Here is a 12,816-nt window from a genome sequence, read left to right on the forward strand (position 1 = left end):
GCAACCCCAAAATGTTGTAAGAAACATACCCCAAACCCAGAGCTGTAAGGCGACGGACAGGGACAGATACAGCAGCTGACAGTAAAGGCTAAGGGATTTCAGAGTATATTAATTACAGGTTCGCAAAGTTTAGGAAGACTTCGGATCTGAGCCCAGAAGGCATGACCAGCCTTCTATAACTAAGGACAACAGATGAAATTATAGGTTAAAGAGGCCTGTGTGCACTACCAGAGAGGTGGAGGCTTGCTGAGGCCAGTCTGCCCAAGATGTGTTCATACAGCACCACCCTGAGGAGCAGTTCGGTAAAAAGGATGGTGGAACACAGGGGAAGGCTGGATTAGACAACTCTAAATAGATTTCTTTAACGCAGGGCTTCTTGGTTAACATGTATAATGTCAATCTCTAAAAAAGAAAGTAGAATATATAGTGTTACCCTGCCTTAATCACACAATCTTTTGTTTTGCATAGGCACACACACGGAGCCAAGCTTAACGTCTCCTACTGTTGGTGACATTTTTACCCACCTCATTTTGTTGTAATTTGCCTACTAAATTAACACAGAAATAATGTGTCCCCAAACAAAAGACTCCTTTCGTTAGTATATTTAAACCAAGTCTGCAACTCCAATTCTGAACACGCCCAGAGGCCAGCTGTCATTTAATAAGATTGTGCTCAAAATTCACTATACATTGCTTAGTTATCACAGATCTTCCACTTGGGAAATAAAATCCTGAAATTTTATTTTCACCACTCCATTCTTGATTCAATTTGTAATAAATAATACAATATGAGAACAATTTAAGCCTATAGTATTTTAAGTGTCTTTCTAATGCTTTTGAGAATTTTAAGTATTTTGGACTCCTAAGAAGGTATTTAGATCTAAGATAAACATACTAGAATCAAACAACAACAACAACAACAACAAAATAGTACCACTACAGTAGCTGGAAGGTACTCAAGAGACCACTCAATCCAGTGTGCTGAAAGGTCTCGCCAGCCATGTTACAAGAAATCATGTCTTTACTCAAAGACAACAAGTCAGGTACCAAAAACATCAAACAGAGCTCAGGTCAGCTGACATCCCAGTTGGTTATCTTTTTAACACACGATACAGTGCATATACAGATCTTAATTGGGGAAACATAAAAACTGATAAAGAATTATCTGAAGTGTGATAAAATAAGGGGTAAATCAACTCCAGTGGTCTTCAAAGGACATGAAAAGAGAAAGTAAACTGAAGACATCCTTTTCTTTCTACAAAAAAGGCAAGACAAACCAAGTGTAAAAGCTAGAGATTTATTGTTATTTTGTGATTAATAAATTGTCAAATTGGTTATGACACTATCCCACACTGTAAACCACCATTTGCCAGTACAAAAGTTTTTGAACCAGACTGAGGCATAAGGCAGAGAGAGCAAAGACACATGAATATCATCCTTAACAACCTCCACTAGTCATGCCTCCACCTTGACCATCACTCATGTTTTCCTGCTGGGGAAAGTGTCAGAACAGTGCACGGGCTGGTGGGCAACCTGGCCTCTTGACCTTTTTTAATAGCAAGCAACTTACAGAAGTAATGGAATTCAACTTGTATTTCCCTTGATTTTATTGGTCTGAACTCATTTTAGGTTACTTTAACATTTTAATTTCCTGTAACTGTACATGAGAGAATATAACGACCTAAGAGAATACTGAACCAGAGTCAGCCATGTATATCACTGACCCCAAAGTTGTGTTTTAATTGGTCCTAAAGGAATGTACCACACACCCCAACAGTTTGAGAGTTAAGCAAACAGAACTTCTTTGGGGAGGGAAAAAAAAGGCTGCAGAACAGCCAAATGTACTCAACATTGTTAAAACGGCTCTTTGTTTTTCACCCCTGAACGATACCTCTTTACTATACTATATGCACAGAAATCCTAACAGAATCTTGGTTGCCAGTATTATTTAGGCTGGCCCAATCCAGGAGAGATCCCCACCCCCCGCCCCTAGTTCCCCTTCTCTGAGGCTCTGAAAAGCACAATATTTAACTATTTCTTAATAGAACTACCAAACACTTCAGAAACAAGTGGCTCACAAATCATTTTAAATTCATGTATTGCCTGTGCATGAGAAAACTGATAAACCCAAAAGATAGTTCTATTTTTATATGGCAATTAAAAATAACTGAAACATCAAAACACTTTCAGTGAAAGCAACATTTCAATTACAAATTGTAATGCCTGTTGAACTACCTATGGGAGAAGCTGAGAAGTCCTAGGCAAATGCACTTTTCGGTTATACTACAGTGCTCCTTCAGTCTGCACACGGATGAAGGTAATTTACAGTCAATCTGTGAATGTTGAGACAGTGTAACATTATGTTGTCTGTACAATTAAATGTCCTTAGAGAGATAACCAGAATCAGCTTTTCTATTCTATTTTCAACAAACCTGACTACCGGCACTTTAGCTGAGAGATGTTTGTCAAAGATGCTGTAAGATTCTACACAATCAGGAAATACTCAGCTTTCAAGTATTTCCTTATCTTCACTTTTTTGGTTACAGGTGCTTTACTTAGATAATCTACTGCAGTTTGTTTCTAGAAATGCAATCCCAACTGTGCATACTACATTGTATACAAATAAAGCAAAAACTGTCAGTAGTATAAATCTTACAGCGTTTTGTCTGCAAAAATACATGCCAAAGTCAAAGTCACAATAAGCAGTACTGTACCACAAATTATAGAGCGCAAATGATTTGCTTCTTTTTAATGCTTTTATTCTACATAAATTACTACCATAGGCTAATGTTTAAAAAGCAAATAAATTGGACAGATGCAGGACAAAAATCTGTTCACCCAACTATAAAAGGTGATGTTTTTTAAAAAATTACAATAAATGCAGAAGTGTTTGATGCATGCAGTAGCCTTAAATGAAAAAGCATTGATTCCCACTGTTTAAAAAAAAAAAGAAAAGAAAAGAAACACAGAGAAACCCACACATCTTACTGCACTCCACCTTAAAATGTATCATATTGGGTTTGTTTATAACAGCACAGAATTCCAAGAGTCAAAATGAAATAAAGCAGGTATTTTAAAGATTTTAAGAGCCGTTATCAAAAATAAATTACATTTTTTCAAGATACATAAATGCTGCTATGATGGCTGCGAGCCCAGTAACCTTTCAATAGCAGCATTGATATCACCTCCTGTTGCTATGAGCGCCTGCAAGTTTGCTTCACGGTTCAAAAATCCCATTGCACTGAGCTGTTCCAGTTGTTGCTGAAATCTGACTTCTGGATTCTGTAGCTGTTAAAGGAAGAAAAAAAAAACCACTAACCAAAACTCTAAGGAAAATCAGTCTGTGTCACACCTAGATAACCTCTAAAAGGTTTTAAATGCTCTTTTACAAATATGCTGGTCTACTAAGCTATAAAAACACTGGCCTCTCTTGAAACACAGTCAACATACTTAAAAGCCTATTAGCATTTAATTTTTTTATTTTAAATAGTCTAATTTATGCTTAGTCCTGTCACACAGAACACAAAACTCTGCTTTAAAAAAAAATCTTTTGGGGGTGATCACTGGATGGCTCAGTCAGTTCAGCATCTGACTCTTGATTTCTGCTCAGGTCACGATCTCAGGGTCACGAGATCAAGTCCAGCGCTACACCGGGGAGTCTGCTTGAGATGCTTTCTCCCCATCCACCTCTAACCCTCCCCACCACTTACACAAACACTCTTTCTCTCAAAAATTAAGAAATAAAATTTTTGAGAAAATCACATAATAAACCCCATCCGTTACATCAGATATATTTAAGAAACTGGTGAAAATGCAGGAAACCTAAAAGTATATATGCAAGTAGTTCAGAACTAATAATTTATTTTGTAGTTACTGACCAATTGGGTAAATATAAAAGCAGAGTTCTCATGTACAAAATTCTAATGTGCATTCAATTTCTGCACTGGCCAGTCATGTCTCCAAGAGAGTTCCAGGCCCACAGAATATGCTCCTGACAATTTAGCCACCTCAAATCTTTCTTCAGAAATGAAGAGAAGACAAAAATACATAAATGATCAATCAATCCTGGCCAATCTGAAAATAAGGAGGCCTGTACATTGTTCAAATTACATAACAATTCTGTCCAGTACCTAAAATCTTTTTTTCTTATTAATTCTATGAATATTATTTTGATTCTGAAGCTGTATTAGTATTGGGACTATAAATACATGTACAGGATAAAACCCTGCCCTGTTTATTATATTTGATAAGACTTAAAATCAGAAAGCATGCTCTATTTTTTGCCATGCAGAATTACAGGGGCAATCTACCGTAACAGGTTTGACGGGCTATCATCCTCATACAATGGCAGATTCTTAGTAAAGCTAATAAATGTTTCCAGCTGTAAGAACATTATTAGAAGTGCACATTTTTGTGAGGTTTATATATGTAACACAAGCTACCACAGGAAGTAGTAGTGGGCAGGGAGAGACAGGATTTTTTCTTTAAGCCAAAACACAAGGTCTAGGGGCACCTGGGTACCTCAGTTGTTAAGTGACTGCCTTCGGCTCAGGTCATGGTCCTGGGGTCCCGGGATCGAGTCCCACATCAGGCTCCCTGCTCGGCAGGGAGTCTGCTTCTCCCTCTGACCCTCCCCTTCTCATGCTCTCTCTCTCATTTTCTATGTCTCAAGTAAATAAATAAAATCTTTAAAAAGTAAATAAGTAAACAAATAAATAAAATACAAGAACTAGAGAGAACTGTAGTTATAGCTGTTCAGGAGGTATTTGAGATAATCAAGTTTCTATTCCTCCTTAACAAACTTTATGAAATACAACGCATTTCAAATAATTTCCAAAGAGGGGCTCTAAAAAAATGCATTTTAAAAGGCAACTTCCAAAAGGCAAAATTGTAACATTTCTTCCCTTACAACTGTTTCCTTCAGTGTCTAATAGTACACCGAAGTCTATAATTTTTGTTATGCCTGTTGTTTAAGATTGTGCTTTTCATTATACTCTAAACCCTGAAGGACTGCCTCTTTCTTTCCTTCTTTCTTTTTTTGGTTGTTTGTGGAAATTTCTAAATTTCCAACAAGAAATACAAAATGTGAGCAGAAAAGTCTTCACCTGAGGATTTACTCCAGCAAGAGCCTGCAGCATTTGTTGGATAAACTGCTGGTGTCCCGGCTCAGTGGTTCCCGTCGTCGTGGGACTCGGGGTTTCACTAGGTGCAGAGTTAGAACCATTGCTTCCTGAAGAGCCTCCAGTGCTTCCTAACGCCCCTAGGCCAGGAGTAAACCTAAGGAAGCATGAATTGGTTAATAAACCTAAGCTCCTGCAACAGGAGGCCAGACCAGGCCCCTAATGATAAAACAGTTAACATTTTAATATAGCATTAGCTGTTATCTTCTTAAAATGAACATTTTTCATTTTAAAAACTCAGTTTTGAAAACAATCTCAATAAAAATAGGCAGAATGACATTTAAAAGATAAGTTGCATTTTCATAGTCATCCCCAAATAAGCCTACCCTGGGATCAGGCCGGGAGCTTCCGTTGCTAATGTCTGTAAACCCTGCTGAATCTGTAACAAGGCCTGCATCGCCCTAGGATTTGACATCGCCGATAATGTATCAGGATTCTGCATCTAAGGAAGAAAGAGAACAGGTGGTTAACAAGGGAATTAAAATCAGTGAAAGTACAATTTAAATGTTTCTTTGCTACGTTTCTGGAGAAAACCTAAAACCTTACTCCCAGACACTGGTAATCCAGAATTTCTTTCCCCAGATAAACACAAGCACCTCCTCCTTGACAGCAAACCTAGTGTGCAAATCATTAACTGACCTCCTCCCAAGTCCATCAGGAAAGCCACTTTTCATAGTGAAAGACAATCAGGTGCTACTGTGAAAGCCACAACTGCTCCCATTCTCCAACAGAAGACAGAAGTGTAATTTCTAAGAGACAACCTCCAACTGCACAATTTATGTAACGTGGTTACATATGGTAAAAGCCACATATTCCTCCCGACCAAACGTTATCTGTTGCCGATTAAACAATTTTACCAGTAAAATAGACTCTAAAACAATAGTTCCAAATTTGAAGTTAATACGTGTATACTGAGTTCAGCCTCACTACTTCCAAATATACACCACCTGACTGACCAAAAATGATTGGCTAACATTAACATCATTATAATATGTCAAGGACAATAACTAACCTTGGATAATGGTTTACAAGCCCAAGAATCATTTGTATAATATTTAAAAGGCCTAGAACTACCAGTTTCAAAACACCAAGACTGACTTTTGTCTTTTAAAATAATAAAATACTATTCTAATCTCAAGTTGGTGTTGTTGTGTTGTTTTTTTTTTAATAATAAAACCTTCTGTGTAGGACAACACTGACAATTTTAATCGTGCTAATTCCGAGTCTGAGGAAATGAGATCTACCCCTCAAAAAAGAGACATTCCATTAATTTGTAGGAATTAAAGCATTACAATGAACCAAACCCGTAAAGCAGAACAGGGTAGCTCCTTCCTATTACTCGAGATTAGTTAAACCATAAAGCATAACATGACACAATGAAGCACTTCAAAGTTAGTTAAGTGAAAGGAAATGGTTTATGGTATTAACGAAGCATTCAAAATCCTAAATCCTCAAAAGCAAAAACAAAATGGTCCTTTCCTCAGAATTTATGTTTAAGAAATATAAGCAAAAGGTCAGCAGTGAAATGGGGCTTAGTTAAGATCAAGCTGAATTCTCTGCAAATTGACAGCATTATCAAACTAACTTCTATGGTTTGCTATCAGCCAGAGAAGAGTAAGGAAAATGTTTATTATCAAACTTTTTCAAGCAAATCATTACCGAAGATAGCTAGCATCTTTTCTTACTCACTTGTTGGAGGAAAGTTGGGAGCTGTTGTCTCATTTGTTCTTGAAGCTGAGGATTTCCAGCAAATAGGGGATTATTCAGCATCATCTATGGGGCAAGTGTTCAAACAATTTTAACTGGAAATATCTGAAACAAGTAATGTACCTTGTTTAACAGTCTATCTTCCCCAAGTGCCTAACCTGGCACTTAAAGGGAGGAAGGTAGAACATGAATAAAAAAGGAGAAGGGAAGATACTGTCCACAAGAGGGATCTCCAGGGGAAAAAACAAAAACAAAATGAGGCACCTTCTCTCTCAATGAGAATGATGATTATGATAATGACATGCAATATCCTAAAAAATAATAACAATCATTTTCTTAGGATTTTCCTTGAGCAAAGGTGAGTATTTGCCCTTAAAAGAAAAAAGGGGGTAACTGGCATTCAGGAGGATACATCTGCTGCTACACTGACAGATAAACATAAGCATCAATACATGAAACAATACATGGCTTGCTCAGACACCTCAACACACAAGTGGCAAGCACAGAGAAAAATCCAGATCTGGAACCACTCTATCTATCTGCCTGCCTACTGCAAAACAGCTAGTATTCGGTCCAGAAAAATAACCAGAACAGCAACCACCTTGACAGAGAAATGGAGCTGCTAGGTGAAAATCCACCCAGGACTAGCACCAAAGGATCTCTGGGGAGAGTATTAAAATGTGTTAAGACCTGAAAGATGTAAATCCGTTTGAGAACACCAAGATTAGCCTCTGGATTTCACCTCACTACCACCAGAGATAAGAAAACTCGCATGCCTCCGAACATTCACACAGGTGTTAAGAATTAAAGTCAGGGTCAATATTAATGTTAATACCTGAAAACAAGATTATGATACATGATCAGCATAACCAGAAACTAATTCTCAAAGCTTTGAAAAAGATGAAAATTTTATCACTTTCCCCAGAAGGAGCGAAAAGTCAACTGACAATGATTTACTGATCACCTATTTACCAGTCCAAAGTCTGGAGGGTGAAGTAAAATGACCCTTGCCCTCAAGAAGTTAACCATATTTGAGAGCAATTAATTACACGTACACACTAGAAGTAAACAGAATTCCATTCTCCCTCCTTTGTCTATTGTTACAAAGTGGATTATTTAGTTATATCCAACAAAATAATGAAAGTAGGAGGAAGTCAGTGTTTTGTGAATATATCATATTTGTTTCCAAGTGACCAATAAATTCACAGTACATGAAATAATACCAACTTGAGATCAACAAACCTGCTTCTTTATTGGCTCCAGTAAAGTATTTTTTATTATGAACAGATTAATAAAGTTACCACATTTATCTTTCAAGATTCATGTCATTTGAGACAGCATGGCATCTTAAACTGATTCATTCATTCTCAGAAAAGTATTATCTCATTTCAGGTATTTCTCCTAACTTAACTGACTATACAACAATATGGTTTATATATTCAGACTTTTTTGAGTTTCTAAAAATCAAAATCAGAACAGAAAAACTAAAAACTTTAATCTGCTGATAACCAGAGTATGTTGTAAACATTTCTAAATTGCCTACAATAAAAGACATCCACATATAGCTTTCTTTGTTAACATTTTGCTTTAGAGTGAAAAAAAAAATATGTCGAAGTGCTCGTCACTTTATAATGTTAATTTAATTAAATGGCTGAGAATGTACTTATTAAAGTCAAAATTTTTATTTATATTTTTTAATTTTATTTTTCAGTGTAAAGTCAAAAAAATTTTTTTAATTTTTTTTTTAATTTCTTTTCAGTGTACCAGAATTCATTGTTTATGCACCACACCCAGTGCTCCATGCAATACATGGCCTCCATAGTACCCACCACAAGGCTGACCCAGCTTCCCACCCCCTGCCCCTTCAAAACCCTTAGATTGTTTTTCAGAGTCCATAGTCTCTCATGGTTCATCTCCCCCTCCAATTTCCCTCAACTACCTTCTCCTCTCCATCTCCCCATGTTATAGCAATTATAAAACATGCAACTCCTCCGTGTTATTTCTTGTGCTCCACAAATAAGTGAAACCATAGGATAGTTGACCTTCTCTGCTTGTAAAGTCAACATTTTTAAATAAGATGCACATTCAGTGCTAATTAATCAAACAGATATTTAAAAACATACAAATACCATCACTCAACATATTTTCCATTTATTTAAAACAAAAGTGCTATGATCACAGTAAGTGGAGCATTTAATACTAATTTTTATATGAATAAAACAAAAATATACACAAATTCACCTAAAAACTTGTTCTTTGTTTCCAATTCCACAAATATTAAGAGGACAGAAGTTACTGCTGAGGATTATAACACAAAGATAGCTGCTATATATTTGAATGGTTCCAGACTTCAGAAAATAAAAAACATTTTGTTGACATAAAGAAAAGTAATTAACTTTAAAAGCTTTTAGAATGTTGGAAATGAGAATACACTATAAAGGAAAATATTTATTATCCCTTATATTTTATAGAAGCCATTTTTAATATCCAGCAAATTTAAACTACAGGTGATCAAGGTTATTTAATATTCTCCAAGGTTTTTTAAGCCCAGCTGTTCTTAACCTAGGGGAACATCTGAATTGCCCAGGGAACTTCAGGGATAGGGGAAATGAGATGTAATTACACCAAAATCTCTCAGGACAGAGAGGTTTTTTTTTTTTTTTTTTTTTTAACTTTAAAATTCCCAAAGAGATCCTAAATGTTCAGCCAGGGTTGAGATCCACTAATTCCCTTAGTTACGGTCTCTTCAAAACAATTAAGAAAATAAATAAATTAATAAAATACCATTATACTAACTTTGAGGGGTGATCTATAATGGAAAGAATGAGAACACTGTTCCCACAAATCTCCCTCTGCCTTTAAAAAATGATTTCAGGATATTTTATAACTGCTATCTTGAACATGACCATTACACAGAATCAGTGTGATCTAATAAACATAAGTATTCCAAGAAATGTATTACCACAGCACTTAATCACTTTCAAGATTTACATTTCACTAAAGAACATATCTTCCAAAGGGAAAGTAATCCAAAACTTTATATCCATCTCCTAAATCAATATACATAGATACAGAGTAAACCTACACTTCTTTCTAGCCAATAAATAGCAGAGAAGAAAATGTTCTAATTATATATGAAGAATTAGTCTACTGCAAAGAAACAAAATGTCCAAGATATTGGAAATGCAGTTTACCCAGTTTTGTAGTATGTAACACAACACAACCCAAATGTGCCAAAATCACATTTATTTGATTAGGCTATTTCAATTCACACTGCACAGTCCTTTTTAATGTAATTACAAACTCACCTGTGCAGCAAGGTCAGGGTTCTGACTTAGTGACTGCATCATGCTTCTCATGTAAGGGGCAGACAACATGTTTTGCATAAGTTGTGGGTTTTCAGTTATTTGTTGCAACAAGCTCTGCATTCCTGGTGTGTTGAACATACTAGCTGTAAGTTTGTTAGAAAAAAAAAAAAAAAGACACTGTATCAAGGAAAAGACCCATAAACAAAAGTGAAAGCTTTAAAATACAATATATACCATATGTAATTTTAGTAACTGCAGATGAGCAAACATATTACTAATCAATTGAACCAAGAAAGAATTTTAAAACTAAGATCTCCACAACTACACACTCAACATATAACAGTAAAGAAGGGTTTATGATGTTAAACATTCTGGATACATTTACAATAAAATCACATTTAACACTTACACTAGGTTCTAAAGTCAATTTAAGAAGCAAAAATTAGATATGGTTGAAATTACTATGAAAAATCCCAAGGGCGCCTGGGTGGCTCAGCTGTTAAGCGTGTGCCTTCAACTCAGGTCAGGATCTCAGGGTCCTGGGATTAAGCCCTGCTTCTGGCTCCCTGCTCAGTGGGAGGCCTGTTTCTCCCTCTCCCACACCCCCAGCTTTTGTTCCCTCTCTCGCTATGTCTCTATCAAAAACAAAATATTTTTAAAAAAGAAAATAAAGAAAAATCCCATACAGAGAGTAAGTCTGGGCCAACATCTCCTCTAGGACTGCAGAAGAATCACATCCAGCATTTGATATGCTCCTACTTAAAGAACGTAAGCCCTCTCATACCCAGGAAACCAGATGTAGCCTCCATCCCACTTTCACTCATTACTGACACTCACTCGCCAAAACAGCAGGCACATTTAACATTTCAGAGCAGCGACTAAGAACAGTGACTAGAGTTACCTGGGTTCAAACCTAATCTAACTATGTAAACTTGGGTTAGTTTTTTGGCCTCTTCACCCTTCCAGTTTCCCCAGTCAAATGGAGTTAAGTACTATCTAGTGCAAAGGACAGGTTGTGACAATTAAACTACTTAAGGGCAAAAGTGCTTGTTACTTTATTCTTTCCTTTTTTTTTTTGCTAAGAGCTATAGTTAAATTTATGCAAATTCAACGTTCTCTGAAAACTAATTTGCTCAACACATAACCAGATTTTCACTTGCTGACTACATATACTCAACCTCAAATATATTCTCAAACTCATTATATGCAAACTTAACTCATTAGTTTTTTCATTTCCCTTCTGCTCTCATTCCATCCAGCGTAATTTTATCAGGCTTAAAACATTGACACTTCCTACTTATTTTTCTAACTTATTATAATTCTGCTGGGGGTTTTTTGGTAATCAGTCTTTTTTTCCTATTTCCTCAAGTTGTTTCAATTGGGTTACTTTCTACATCCTGGACTCTATGAATATTCTAACACAAGTGTTGATAAACACAACCTGCAGAGCAAATATGGCCCATGACCTGCTTCTGTACAACCCACAAGGTAAAAATGCTTTTATATCTTTGAATGGTTAAAGATACAAAATTATTCTGTGAAATATGAAAACTATATGCAGTCAAACTTCAGTGTCCATAAATAACATCTTCTTGGAGGGGCGCTTGGGTGGTTCAGTGGGTTAAGCCTCTGCCTTCCGCTGAGGTCATGATCTCAGGGTCCTGGGATCGAGCCCCAGGTTGGGCTCTCTGCTCAGCAGGAGGCCTGCTTCCCCCGGTCTCTCTCTGCCTGCCTCTCTGCCTGCTTATGATCTCTGTCAAATAAATAAATAAAATCTTAAAAAAATTTTTTTTCTTGGAATACAGTCACACGCAGGTGTTAACTGTCAATGGCTGCTTGTGTACCACCATGGCTAAGTAGTCCAATAGAGGCTGTGCACAGCCCTTGATGACTGCTGCAGACCCAGAACGCTGCTCAGTGCACCACACTATTGCTGTAGCATGTTGTTATTTTCTTTTTTTAACTACCAGTAACATACTAGTCTCATAAGAACAAGAAGAAAAAGATAAAGTTGGACTACAAATATTGTGCTTTTAAAGCACAATGGAACATGGATTATTTTATCAATGAGATGGCAAAGCACTGTATTTTTATGCAATGACAATGAAAAAATACAATATACTTCAACATTGCTAGACTAAGCACTCATTGCACTATGCCCAACTCAGAGGCAAGCAACAGTCAGGAAAATACGAAATTTAAAATGCAGCCACCTCATCATAGCCAGATTTCTTTACAAAAATAAAATATGAAAATAAGCCTACAACCAGTTAAGTTTCCAAGTGGCTTATTTGTTAGCCAAAAAGGAAAGCAGTGTATTAGTGGTGATTAATTGGCATGCTTAATGAAATCTTGATTGCAGCAGCCAAATATAAATGTGTCCAGATAAATAAACAGTTTCTCAAGAGTTAAGGACATTAGACTCACAGCATCAATATTCAATTTAAAAACAATGCAAGTTATTCTGAGTGGTATTCCTTTGTTTTTAATGAGCTGACAGATGTTTCTGCCCAGTTCTTGTTTGAGAAGTCAATGCCAAGTTTAAAGTGTCTAAAAAATCAGACTTTATAAACAGTCTGCATAGAATTACAGGCAAAACTACTTTCAAAGTCCAGAAAATAA

At 36.4% G+C, this 12,816-nt stretch overlaps 1 protein-coding gene across 2 annotated transcripts in view; it reads right to left on the minus strand.

Annotated features, from left to right (window-relative positions):
• Positions 1–1,282: 1,282 nt before the first annotated feature.
• Positions 1,283–12,816, minus strand: part of UBQLN1 (ubiquilin 1) — a 53,210-nt gene continuing 41,676 nt past the window's right edge. Inside the window, exons 7-11 of one of the 2 annotated variants that reach the window (XM_004774076.3) lie at positions 10,195–10,337; positions 6,869–6,952; positions 5,506–5,621; positions 5,105–5,276; positions 1,283–3,287 (exon numbers count right to left, since the gene is read on the minus strand). In XM_004774076.3, coding sequence (XP_004774133.1) covers positions 3,135–3,287; positions 5,105–5,276; positions 5,506–5,621; positions 6,869–6,952; positions 10,195–10,337 — 668 coding nt within the window. In that variant the 3' untranslated portion in view covers positions 1,283–3,134. The remainder of the gene's footprint in view (positions 3,288–5,104; positions 5,277–5,505; positions 5,622–6,868; positions 6,953–10,194; positions 10,338–12,816) is intronic. The other variant, XM_004774077.3, reaches the window with a different exon arrangement.

Source organism: Mustela putorius, unplaced genomic scaffold, assembly GCF_011764305.1.
Source record: "Mustela putorius furo isolate JIRA1106 unplaced genomic scaffold, ASM1176430v1.1 tig00000876_pilon_pilon_pilon, whole genome shotgun sequence".
Lineage (NCBI taxonomy): Eukaryota > Metazoa > Chordata > Mammalia > Carnivora > Mustelidae > Mustela > Mustela putorius.